This window comes from Arvicola amphibius, chromosome 7 (assembly GCF_903992535.2).
Source record: "Arvicola amphibius chromosome 7, mArvAmp1.2, whole genome shotgun sequence".
NCBI classification, from domain to species: domain Eukaryota; kingdom Metazoa; phylum Chordata; class Mammalia; order Rodentia; family Cricetidae; genus Arvicola; species Arvicola amphibius.
The window spans coordinates 8,140,864-8,153,961 of record NC_052053.1 but is presented as its reverse complement, the minus strand read 5'-3'; the positions used below and the strand labels follow the sequence as shown (position 1 = coordinate 8,153,961).

General features: G+C 39.7%; 1 protein-coding gene across 1 annotated transcript in view; it reads right to left on the bottom strand.

Annotated features, from left to right (window-relative positions):
* The window catches only part of Ttn (titin), a 271,490-nt gene that overhangs the window by 117,123 nt on the left and 141,269 nt on the right, over window positions 1-13,098 (bottom strand). Inside the window, 13 exon segments of the mRNA XM_038336350.1 lie at window positions 870-950; window positions 3,091-3,159; window positions 4,449-4,562; window positions 7,971-8,048; window positions 8,337-8,432; window positions 8,874-8,957; window positions 9,348-9,425; window positions 9,559-9,642; window positions 9,759-9,845; window positions 9,991-10,077; window positions 10,204-10,287; window positions 10,560-10,643; window positions 10,752-10,835. Of these exon segments, the coding sequence (XP_038192278.1) occupies window positions 870-950; window positions 3,091-3,159; window positions 4,449-4,562; window positions 7,971-8,048; window positions 8,337-8,432; window positions 8,874-8,957; window positions 9,348-9,425; window positions 9,559-9,642; window positions 9,759-9,845; window positions 9,991-10,077; window positions 10,204-10,287; window positions 10,560-10,643; window positions 10,752-10,835 (1,110 nt within the window).

The window sequence follows — 13,098 nt, the reverse complement described above, 5'->3', positions numbered from 1 at the left end:
AAAAAGGTTTATATGTAAACCAAGATGAGCTAATGAGCATGTTGAACAAACTTGATGAGCACAGGTAATGTACGAAGCAAAGACAATGAGAAGCATGCGAGCTGGCACAGTGTGAGATTAGCATTTGCGTGAAAAACGCTTTTATTTCCCACATTCCCCAAAACAAAATTTGTTATGTTAACTCACATCAGGCTTAGAAATAATGTCTCTCTAGATATTATGCCCAGTGAGAACCATGTGACAAAATGGCTCAGATAAAAATAATTATTTGAATAGTAAAACTTATAATAATTAGACATAATTATTGACTACTGCTTAAATAAAAATTAGTATAAGTTCAGAAATCTAAAGTGACGTAACCTCGAGATCAGTAATCCCATACGAAGACAAGGTTAGAATTTGATCTTTCATGAGTATCTTGCACCTAGTTTTTACATGCTTAGTAAGAAAGAGATGTTTAGTTTTATAAAAAGTGTTATTGGTTGTGGTGATCTTGCATCATACTGAAATTGAACACATTAGGCTTAAGTAGTTCTGTGTATAGTATCTTAAAAGTTGAGTGTATTTTATTTCACAACTTGGTTATGAAAAAATGACACCGTGGTCACCGTTGTTAGGATATTATCAGTTTAGTTACACCTGTTTAGTTACAATGTCAAAAGACTATGAATGCTCACAAAATATCCACCTTCTCCTTACAAAGACTTGGAAATGATAACCTTTATTTTATTTTTTTTTTTGATGGAACTACACTCAAATTTTGGTGGAGGATCTAAAATGAAGTCAAGGGGCAGAGTATTTTGTGAGCCTTCAGGTGAGCCCATTTCTCAAGCTGTGGAGACTGACATTCCAGGAGAGAAGTACTATACCGCTTTTCAGGACCACCTCCTCCTTTGGCTGGGGCTTAGGTTCGGGAAGTAATTTGCGAACTTTCTTTTCGGCTGTAGGCACTTAAAAGGATATGATTTCAAATTTGGTGTGAATTCACATAAAAATGGAATTTCAACAAGAAAAAAAAAACCTGACTCTGTTCAAGCCAGTTGACTTGAGTGTGTCGAGGAACAATTTCTGTCGTCTATAAATTTACAGAATTTAAGAGCAAGTGATAGACCTGAAGTTCTTGGTTCCATAAACATCTATACAATCTTATGAAAGTTCAGTCACACCGGCTGCACATCTATCTAATAGAATCTCTTGGTCTACAATGGCTTCATGAATCTTTCATCAAAATGCAAGGGTTCTCCACAGCATCTTTGCTGCAGTCTGTAGTTGTTTTAATTGCCCACGCCCACGTTGGTGTTCCCTGTCGACGTATACACCACACGATGCAGGCAGGAGTTATGGCCATTGCATTATCTTTTCCATTGTGGGGAAAAGAAAGCCAGAGGATGTGCTCTGAGCCTTGATCCCAGAGAAAGACTGTATTTCATGTTCTGAACGAAAGCAGATTTCCACAAGTTCTCCTTTAAAATAAAACAAAATTATAGGACTATCTCATTTCAAAGCTAGCATTAGAAGCTAAACTATTCGTGAATAAGACAATTTTTTGAATGTAATTAAAAGTGAGCAAGGAATTATAAATGTCTTTGTGCTTCTACAGTGGCCACCAGGCATAGGGCCAATGCTGTTCTGGGGAGCAGACATCATTGCTGTTATACTGCATGGATTTAAATACAAAGACAACACCAAAACAGATCTCAGTGAGCAGTGAACCACTTTGAAGCTATTCCTTTTGGTGTGTAGTTTTGTTCAATCAACATAAATTTGGGTTTCTTAGAGATTTCTATAAGATTTCCTGTTTGGTGCTCTTCAGCACTTCATTGATTTTCTTTCAATCTGATAAAGATCATCTTGCTTAAATCTTACTTCAAAATCTGAGATATACTTCATTCAAAATAATCACATTTGAAATGCCAAATGTTTGAAGTAAAATTTTCAGCTGAACCTTAAAAACTTTAACTATGATAAATTATACTGACCTCAATTACTATTTATGAATTATCAGTATTTTTAACACAAAACTATTTTCACTGATTGAACCTATATGATAATGGAAGTTGAAATGGCAAAAATATACATTTATGTATGCAGCACACACAATGAAAGTATATTAATGCATTTGTCTTTCCATATTTTTAGTTTAGTTTTAAGATATTGATGTTTAAGGCTCATCCCTTATTGTGGCTATTGTTTTTCAAAGAAACCATATGTTTTTACATACTAATTTATGCTTTAATAATTTATAAATTTAATGATTTAATTGATAAAAATTATTTAGAAGCTCCATTTTATGAATCAGGAAATATATGCTCATATGGATTATTATTCTAAAATTCCAGCATGACCAAGAACAGATTTGATTTCTGGGTAAGGATGTGTTAGTTACCAGAACACTGATACCCATAAACTTATTAGAAATATTGTTTATTTTTAACTGATTATTTTTAGATTTGTATACTTTTCTTATTTTCCATTTTTAAACTTATTAGAAATATTGTTTATTTTTAACTGATTATTTTTAGATTTGTATACTTTTCTTATTTTTCTTATGGGTTAATAGACAGGAAATGGTATCTCCCTAAAACTCTGTGTGACTGGGAGAATATAGCTCAAGCTAGCAAGAAGAAAAGGGGGTGCAAATGAAGGGCAATGGACATCCCTAGGGATTGCCCAGCAGTGCCAGGGGAATGTGTTGATAGGACAGATTAAAATGCTGATGTCCAGGTGACCCCCGCCAAACCTCATTACTACTGTTCAGCATTTTGACCCAAGATGTCTTCTGATATCGATTTCATCTAACCAGGAGAGTTTGGTATTATTTGACTTAAAAATGCAAGTAGACAGATGGAAATGTAAGGCACAGATAAGCAATTGCATTCATGTGATGTATGAAGTTGATGGGAGACATAGGAAGCACTCATGAGCCAGACCCATAGAAGCCACAGAAGTACAAGAAATGAATGAGACTATTCTACTTCTCGGATCACTAAGAAAGAGAGGGGTTGGAAGAACTCTATGGCAGCACCAAGAGTTGGTGGAGTTGGACGGAGAGTTGGCCTTGCATGGGGTTCGGCTTAGCCTGTGAGATACCTTTTAGGGGTGCAGGCTCCACTTTTTCCACAACCTCAGGTTTTTCGGGAACTTTCTTCTTTGAAACAGCTTTAAAGAATTTTAAAGAATATATTTTCATTATTTGTATACTTAATCCAAAACAAATGATTTTTTTTATACTTTAACTTCAAAGCCAAGCGTCTCTTAGAACCAGAAAGCATTAATAACAGCCAAGAATAAGTCACCAAAGAACATTCAGAAAGAAGCCGGAAGCCAGGAAAACAACGTGCAACTTTGCTTCATTGTTGTGTTGTGCATAAGGGCCAACCGAGAAGGAAGAGACTTTCTAGTCTTCATAGGAGGACGTTCTACACCAAGGGAACTGTATTCAAGTGTGTGTCCCCACCATCCATTAATCAACAGATGGGTCACAATCAGAGGAGCCTGCTTCTCTGCCTGTCACCTGAAACCCAAGAAGGTTTGAGCAGGGCAAGAATCACTAAAAGTATGGAAGATTCTAGTTCTGGGCCTGTATAAATACATATGGGAAAATTCCTCATAAAAGATTACACCCCAACATTTCAGATTAGGAAACATAACACTGCAAACAAGATAGCTTTAAAAGATGCAAATAAAAAGAATAAAATCATAGCATGTATGTAAAACATATGATCGGAAAATGTACTTATGAGATTCAAGATATTAAATAATATTCTATTGCTCTAAAGAAAAATAAAACAGAAAGAATGAAGTAAGTTTGATAATGAGGAGCTAGATACCAAATGTATTAAGAACCACACTTTCCAGCTACGCTGAGAACAATAAAGACCACAACTGGGTTTCTATTAGGCAAAAATAAATAAATAGACAAACAAACAAACAAATAAATATGGAAAAGCCCCAGTGATGAATTGTTCATATACCTCTTTCATGGTAAGTGAACACCAGCTACTGAATACCACAAATATGCTATGAACATGCTATTATTTAAGAACAAAGTTTTGATTTCTACATAGATTTAATCACTGCAATGTTAATATCTTTCAAAGACTTTTAGACATTCCACATGCTTACAACCAAGACAGGCACAGCAATCAGCCTTTCCAACCAAAAGACCTTCCTCCCCTTCCCACAAGGAAAGTTAGCTGAGTAGCCTCTGCACTCAGATGGCAAGGATGCTGCTAACTAAATTGTCTCACAAGCAGCAGGCATGGCTTCATGTCATACCCTGGGACACTTGGGATAGCGGAAACATCCATCCCTATGCAATTCCCACAGCATGGCCATGTCCCAACATCTGCACTCCCAGTAGCAATGCAGTTCTTGAAAGCAACATTTCCATAGGCCGAATAGAAGTTGGAAGCAGGTTAACGAGTCATTGGAAGCAGCATTTGTACCTTTAAGTTGGAATAGTTTCTCCTTCACGTCTTCCTTAGGCGGAGAAGGAGCACGCGCTGGGGGTCTTGGCTTGAGTTTTGGTTTCTCGATAACCTTCTTTTCAGGCTCAGGTTCTTAAAAGAGTATTGCAGGAGTGTTAGTGCATGCAAATATTAATTAGGGGTGTGTATATATACAGAATATGTGATGGAAATTTAAATATGTGCGAAGCAAAAGTATATTTAGATATGCGTTATCGATGCCCGAACATAAAACATAAAATAGCAACACTGTACACGCAGGTGATGACTTACATAAAAATGACGTTAAGCAGCAAAAGGATGAGCCACACAACATTACATAGAGCACAAATACAGGACCACTTAAGAACAAGATGTACACACGGGATTTTTTTACATAGAGATGGAAAGACCTGCTACACATACAGAACAACACAAACCAGTTACAGGTCAAGATGAAGAGTGTGCTAATGAAGATTTAAGTCCCGCTAACTGGATACCTGGCACTGGGGTTTCTTGCTCTGGCTCTGGCTCTGGCTCTGGTTCAGGTTCAGGTTCAGGTTCTTCAGGTTGAATAAACTTTTCAATTCCACGTTCTTTAAAGAGTGTCAACAAAGGGTATAAGATTGTAACACAACAGCGTTCACGCAGACGCACAAAAATTTCACATAGATGCAAAGAGTCACCAAACATAAACATACCACCCATGCAAGGTGGTTGCCAAAGAAGAGGGTGATTTCCATTTTTTTTTTTTCTATTTGTGCTGTTGGGTATTGAGCCCAGGGGCTGTCCCTTTCCTTTCGTTTCCTTTACTTTACTTTCTTTCCCTTCCCTTCCCTTTTTTCCCCTCTCTTTTTCTTTCCTTTTTTTTCTTCCTCTTTCTTTCTTTTTTTTTTAAACCAGGTCTTACTATGTAGACCAAGATAACCTCACACTTACAGCTCTGTCTTTTGAAAGCTGGCATTAAAGGCTGGTGCCACCATGCCATGCCTGGCCAAGCATAAGGTTTTACTTATTGCTCTTATCACTGAGCTACATCCTGGCCTCCAGATGTTAATTTTCTTACACCAGAACCATCTATTACTATGTTGATGGAAATTTTCTTATACTTGAACTGTCTATCACTATGTCGATGGGAATTGAGCTGACTTGAAACCCACTCCTGGCAATCCCTTGAGGATCCAATGTAACTAACTAATGGAATCTGCATCAGTAAACTGTACATTTCAGAACAGCTAACCATCACCGAGATTAAGCAAATGAAAGGCTCTAAATTCAAAATAAGCATAATTGTTTGGAAAAAGAAAGTAGCCAAACATGTGTAGCGATGTTCCTGTATATAATTTAAGAAGAAAGGTAGCCCTACAAAGACCTTTGCATCATTATAAAAGGTTTCCAGGGGACAGACATTTATGTATGTGTATACCTTCAACAGGGGGCGTCTCTTTTCTACCAATGGTAATGGTTTCTTTCTCCTCATAGACTGTCTCCTCAGGGATCTCTTCAACTTAAAAACAGTATAGCACATTAGGCTGTATTCAGAGTAGACACTGCAGCTGCTAAGTTACATCCGACCACACTTTATTCAGCTATCTCAAGACACCCACAGGGTCAACACGTGAGACAGACAACAAAGATACGTAAGATCCACCAATAACTAAGGTGACACGAGGAAGCCGGTGTCATCGTCCCAAGATTTAAAGAGCAGCGGGTACCTGGGGTAGGTGCCTCTTGTGGCTCTTCAGGCACAGGAACGGACACTTTCTTTTCAGGAGTAACTTTCTTGGGTGCTTCAGGCACTTCAAAGACATTAATTGTATTTATCATTAAGAACTCAGAAGATGAACAAGACTATTCCAAAGGTTGGCAAAGAACACAGTGTAGAGAACTGGGCTCTCCATCTTAGAAGATGTCATGGGGAAAATGGTTTCTGAGTCGTGACAGCCTTTGGGGCATTCTAGTTACATGAGGGTGTATCCTCAGCCTTCAGTTTATTCGCATCGTCATTTAACAACTCATGAGAATATAACTGTTCTATTTTGTTTGGGAAACCAGCCCTGCAAATGTGTTTCTTTGTCTAATGCAAATGACCTCAAAATCAACATCTCTATCCTTGACTTGAGCTACTAATGCACACTCCTACCTATGAAGCCTGAAGAAATAAGAGAATGTTCACCATTTCTTTCTAGCAACAGCCTAGAATCCAGTGAATTGTTCTCTTGGCCACTTAACCTTAACTATTACAGGGATCCTGGGTTTTTCTTAGCACTATGGGCAGTTAGCTTTCTAGAGTCCAAATCCAGTCACTCATGCTCTTCAAAACCTTTGACGCCTCCTGTGCTAGATGCCTACAAATGAAGGTAAATCTTATTCCTGTAAAACACCCTCTCTTTCTAGCTTGTGTTATCTTCCAAGAAATTGGACAAATCCACACCCAAATGATACTGTTTATCTGAAAGTCCATGAGCTTTTGGATCCTTTTGCCTTCGTACCTTTCAATTATACTCCCCTTTCCTAATTTCTATATGTAAAAGTAATCCATCAAAATTAAAACCATTTCTTCCATCATTCCTTCCTACGATATTTCTACCTGAATCTTTGTTGGTCTCTGTCACTAACTGTACTCAGCTCAGAAATGCTATCACTTAGAGAGTTGTCCGATCTTTCTACCCTCCTACCATATTTAAGTTGCTTGAAGATAGAAGCGTGTTTTGTATGTTCTAGAACAGTATCTTCCTGATAGTAATATTAAAACAAATATGGTAAATGGAGCTGTTTGATGCCTTTTCTACCCCGGTAACCGTGGACTACAGCGACACAAGGACCAGTTTCTCTGTCTCGTTTTATCTTTTTGCTGACATACATTTTCCTCTTTCCCTATGAAATGTGATGTTACCTACACTCAAGTCTGTTTTGCTTTAAGAGTTAGTGTCACATGCTTGTGGTTGGAGAGGCATGCTTCTTCCAGGTCGGTACCTTTTTCTGGCACAGCTTCTGGCTTTTTGGTCAGAGGCACAGGCTCTTTCTTGACTGGAACAAGTTTCTTCGGCACCTCAGGGACTTTGAAGATATTAGTTTTGTTTTAGAGAGCTAACTTGAGAACATTTTAAGAATAAAAATATCTATAATTAACGGAGTGGCATTAGAATTAGTGGAAACAAATGAGGGACATTTTGACACTGGTTGTCGTAAGTAAGAGGAGACTTATTGGGTGCCACTTTTCGAATGAGCTTTAAAGAATAACGTCAGTCATGTGAGTACCTTCAGCTGGTGGTGGTTCTGGCTTCTTTGCAACTGGCACCTTCTTCACTGGCACAACTTTCTTTGGCACCTCAGGTACTTTAAAGATATTAGTAGCATTTAATATAAAAGTATAAGATAGTCACGTTAACTCTACATGTCTGTATGACATCACAACATACAGACAACAGTTAGCAGGTACAGGACAGAATAAAACCAAGCAAGAAACTCTGATTTTAGGCGGCACAGAAATTATGTAAACATTTATTTTAGCACAAGTACCTTTAGGAGGTGGTGCTTCTGGTTTTTTGATGACAGGAAATTTCTTCTCTGGTACAACCTTCTTAGGCTCTTCTGGCACTTGAAGAACAGGAATTTCTTTTAGAAACAGGTGTTTGCAAGCACAAACCAAGTAGTAAACACATTTAAAAACATACATTTTTTGGTAAGTATATTATAAAATTCTATAAGTTTTATTAGTGAAAATAATGCTTTTCTTTTTTCCTTCCTTGCCTTTGTTTCTGTCTGGCCAGCATTGGCAAGTTTCACACAAGATGATACAAGATGGATATTTCCTTATGGTATGTAATACGTGTAAGAGCCAAGTGACCATACTTTCCTGTCTATGCAGCAGACCCTGACTGATACCTGCTGCAGGTGGAGGTGGAGCCTCAGGTTCTTCTTCTTCTACTACAGGGGGTGGTTCCTCCTCCTCAGCAGCAATTTCTTCAGGTTCTTCATATACTTTAAAGACATTAGTCAATTGTATTTCAGTATGCGAGAAAAAAAATTATAAAGTGCCCAAACACCGAAACCACAGTAATCTTGATTTCTCCCCTTGCTTTGAATTTTTTTTTTTTAAATATGAAACCTATCCCAGTTGCCTGACTTCTGTGTGTACCGATCTGGATGCTTGGAAAAGCTCTTGCTTTTTAAGGTCATCCATATCCATAAATGTCCCATTTTATTTCTTATGTAATTAAAGAAGCTAGGTTGAAGACAGATCTTGGTGATTGTGACCCATGACCTATATAATCATTGCTGACTGACAGTTTGAAGTCAGATATAATTTGGATGATGGAAATCAAGAACAATAAATGACCAAGGGAGAGAACGTGAGGGATACAAGAAGATTCAAGAAAATAAATAAATAAAATAAATAAAGCCTGACAGCTCAATGCGTACCTTCTGGGGGAGGAGACTCCACTTTCTCAGGAACAGGAACGGCTGGTTTTTCTTCAATGACAGCCTTCTTTGGCACCTCTGGCACTTTAAAGATATTAGTTAGTTTTACTTTGGGGTCATGGAGAAGTACGTGACCTGTCAACTTCACATTTTTCTCAAACAACCCCAAGACAGATAGAACCCAAGAGCAAAAGGTCAGTACCTGTCCTTGGATCTTCATGTCACGTGGAGTAAAAAGAGGGACATTAAGAATTACGAGAGGAGGATTGCAAAACTCTTCAATATTTGTGAACAAAGGCAGTCATCTTTTTAAGTTTTTAAAAAAGTGGTGATGTTTGTTAGTCTGTAAACTCTAAATTCCCAGAAACCCTCTTATAAGTGCGCATATCAGAAAACTACAAAGCCTCTGACACTGAGCCACAGTGGAGACCAAGGCGGGGTACCTTGCTGAAGAGTCTGGCTACTGACATGTACCTTTGGTTGGTGGGACTTCTGGCTTTTTGGGAACAGCCACTTTCTTTTCTGGGACAACTTCTTTGGGAACTTCTGGCGCTTTAAAGATATTAGTATTTTAACACACGACCAATCGGCACGGGCCCACCCATCACACTCACACAGGACAAAATGCTGTTTAAGAACCGGAGACCATTCCCGCCTCCATCCAATAATCCACCTCCTCGTGTACCTTTTGCAGGTGGGGCTTCTGGCTTTTTGGGAACCACAGGAGGCATTTTCTTTTCAGGAACAGCTTCCTTGGGTACCTCAGGCACTTTAAAAGATATTAGTAGTTTTTAACTCGTAGTTCCAGCCACGTGGCATCAGTAAGGAAAGTAGTGGACATTTCAGAGTCAAAAGACTGTAGGGAATTAACAGCAGCGAAAATACCTTTCGCTGCTGCTGGTGGTTCAGGTTTCTTGGCAATAGCAGGGGCCACTTTCTTCTCAGGGACGGGCTTCTTAGGTGGCACTGTCACTACAGATAGGAGAGTTTATGCCTTAGAAGCAGCAAAGACAAACGGAAGAAAGATAGCCCACCCAGCCCACACTGTGAGGACCAGCAGACCAGAGAACGAGAGGGTAAAGGCAGACAGAGGCACTCCAGTTGACTCGCCAAGTACCTTTTGGAGGTGGAGCAGGCACTGGCTCCTCTACAGCCTCCTCTGGAGGTTCCTCTGGGGCAATCTCCTCTGCGGGCTCCTCATACACTTTAAAGACAGTAGCCCCTTTTAGTGACAGACTTGACTGGGACATATGACATATTCAACAAAAAAGATTTTCACAACGGAGACATTTAATATTTTTTAAAGATAACAGTTTAGTTGAATTATTACCTTCGGGGGGAGGACTTTCCGGTTTAGGGGGAATGGCTTCAGGTATCTTCTTTTGGGGAACAGCTGCCTTTGGCATCTCGGGCACTTCAAAGATATTAGTATTTTCGTGATTAGACAGAGTGAACACGTATTGGACACTATGAAGACCGGTGACGTGGGGGTGGCTACCTTTCACAGGTGGGGCTTCAGGCTTTTTAGGAGGGGCCGCTGGCACTTTCTTCTCGGGAACAACTTCCTGGGGTGCCTCTGGCACTTGGAAGAGAGAGTGAAATTATCCTTAGGACCAGTGATGGCCACTAGGATGGATTTTTCAAGAAAGGGGAAGATGCTAGGATGCCAAGGTCAAGAGCAAATACCTTTCACAGGTGGGGCTTCTGGCTTTTTAGGAGGGGCCACTGGCACTTTCTTCTCAGGAACAACTTCCTGGGGTGCCTCTGGCACTTAAAGAGATTAGTAAACACATTTAAGACACGTGACGACACCAGGACAAAATATTTTCAAGAGTAGAAGAGCTTTGTCTTAGGAAGCCTGGGACCAGTGACAAGTACCTTTGGCAGGTGGGGCTTCTGGCTTTTTTGGGGGCACCACGGACACTTTCTTTGCAGGAACAGCTTCTTTGGGAGCCTCAGGTACTTCAAAGAGATTAGTGAAAGTTCACTTAGGACTTAGAAGAGCAGGAGGCCGCATATGTTCAAGAGTACAAGAGTTAGGTCTCAGGAATCTCAAAGTTAGTGAGAAATACCTTTGGCGGGTGGGGCTTCTGGCTCTTTAGGGGGCACCAGGGACACTTCCTCTTCAGAGAGGACCTCTTCGGGTGCCTCTGGCACTTAAAAGAGATTAGTGAAACTACATTAGATGCCTGACAAGCAGGATGGAGAACCAAAGAAGTGAGACTTTGTGAAACCTCAGGCCAGTGAGAAGTACCTGTGACAGGTGGAGCTGCTGGCTTTTTAGGAGGCGCCAGGGACACTTTCCTTTCAGGGACAATGTCTTTAGGGGCCTCAGGCACTTCAAAGGGAGTAGCGATATTATATTTAGGTCTTATGGCGACCAAAGTTCACACTTACTTCTCAAGAGCAACAGGGTTACAGCTTCTGAAATCTTGGGTCTGTGACAAGTCCCTATGACAGGAGGGGCTTCTAGCTTCCTAGGAGATGTACTATTTTCTTTTCAGGGACAATTTCTGGCACTTAAATGAGATTAATTGCTCTTCTTTTATATAGGGCAATTAGGTAAACAGACTAGAAATGCTTTCAAGAACAGAAAGCATTCATTCTGAAGAATAAGTAGAGGATTTAAAAACACCTATGATATGTGGGGTTTCAAATGTTTGCGGTGGGCTCATGGGAGCTTGCTTCCTTTTTCTCTTTTCTTTCAACTGCTTGATGAGCTCCAGGCACTTGCAAGACAGTAGGAGTTATGGATTGTTGTTAGGAATGGGCAATGAACTAAAGCTTTTCAAGGGTGAATGAGTTTATTTCTTCTGAAGAAGAAGATCCGGGTAACAAGTACCTGGGACAGCTGAGACTTCTGGCTTCTTAGGAGGTGATGTTGGTCTTCTCTTTTCAGGGACAATTTCTTGGACTCTGGGCACTTGAAGATATTAGTAGTTTTACAGTTAGGTTAGTAAAAAGTAGCGGTCTACATTTCAAGAATGGAAGGAAGATTTCTTCCGAAGAAGGTCTTGGTAACAAGTACCTGGTGCAGGTGGGACTTCTGGCTTCTTAGGAGACACGGCTGGTCTTGTCATTTCAGGGACAATTTCTTGGACTTCAGGCACTTAAAGATATTAGTAGTTTTACACTTAAGTTAATAAGAGCGACGGTCTATATTTGTTTTCAAGAATAGATGAGAAATTTCTTCTGAAGACTAGTTTAGCTGACAACTACCTGGGGCAGGTGGGGTTTCTGGCTTCTTAGGAGGTGCTCTTGGTCTTGTCTTTTCAGGAACAATATCTTGAACTTCAGGCACTTAAAGATATTAGTGGTTTTCCACTTAGGTTAGTAAAGACAAGGCCTACATCTGTTTTCAAGCACAGAAGACAGATTTCCTCTAAAAAGGTCTGGGAGACAAGTACCTGGGGCAGGTGGGGCTTCTGGCTTTTTAGGAGGTGCCACTGGTCTTTTCTTTTCAGGGACGATGTCTTGAATTTCCGGCACTTAAAAGATATTAGTAGTTTTACCACTTAGGTTAGTGAAGACAGCAGTCTACATTTGTTTTTGAGAATGGGAGGGTGACCTCTCTGAAGGCTACTTCAGCTGGCATGTACCTGGGACAGCTGTGGCATCTGCCCTTTTGGGCGGTTTCTTGGGAAGTTTTTCTTCTGGGATAACTTCTGGAGGGGCATCAGGTGCTTAAACGACATTAGTAGTTTCAGAAATTATGAGTTATGAAGGCATATTTTATGAGAATATGAGGGTTACAAGGTATTTTTTTCTTAGGGTCAAGGAAAGTAAAATACCTTTTATAGGTGGGACCTGAGAGCTTTTGGACACAGACAATCTCTTTTCAGGTACAACTGCTTCAGAAACTTTGAAGATATTAGTAGCTTTTAGTTAGAACCATACAGGGTTTACTAGTGATATGTTTATCCAAGTTAACACAACTGGTGGACAGACATCCGAACACACTTTCCCCAGTCCAATATAGGTGCGCAGCAACATGTAAGGACACATACCTTTGGCAGGTGGAACTTCTGGTTTCTTGGGAGGAGCCACTGGAACTTTCTTTTCAGGGGTGACTTCCTTTGTGACTTCAGGCACTTCAAAGATAATTTGTAATTTGAGTTTAGAAAAGGATAAATCAATTGATGTATGTAGCATGATCATTGAAGACATAATGGAAAGTTACTGACATTTTAAAATTTACATTACCTTTATAGATTAACACATTTAT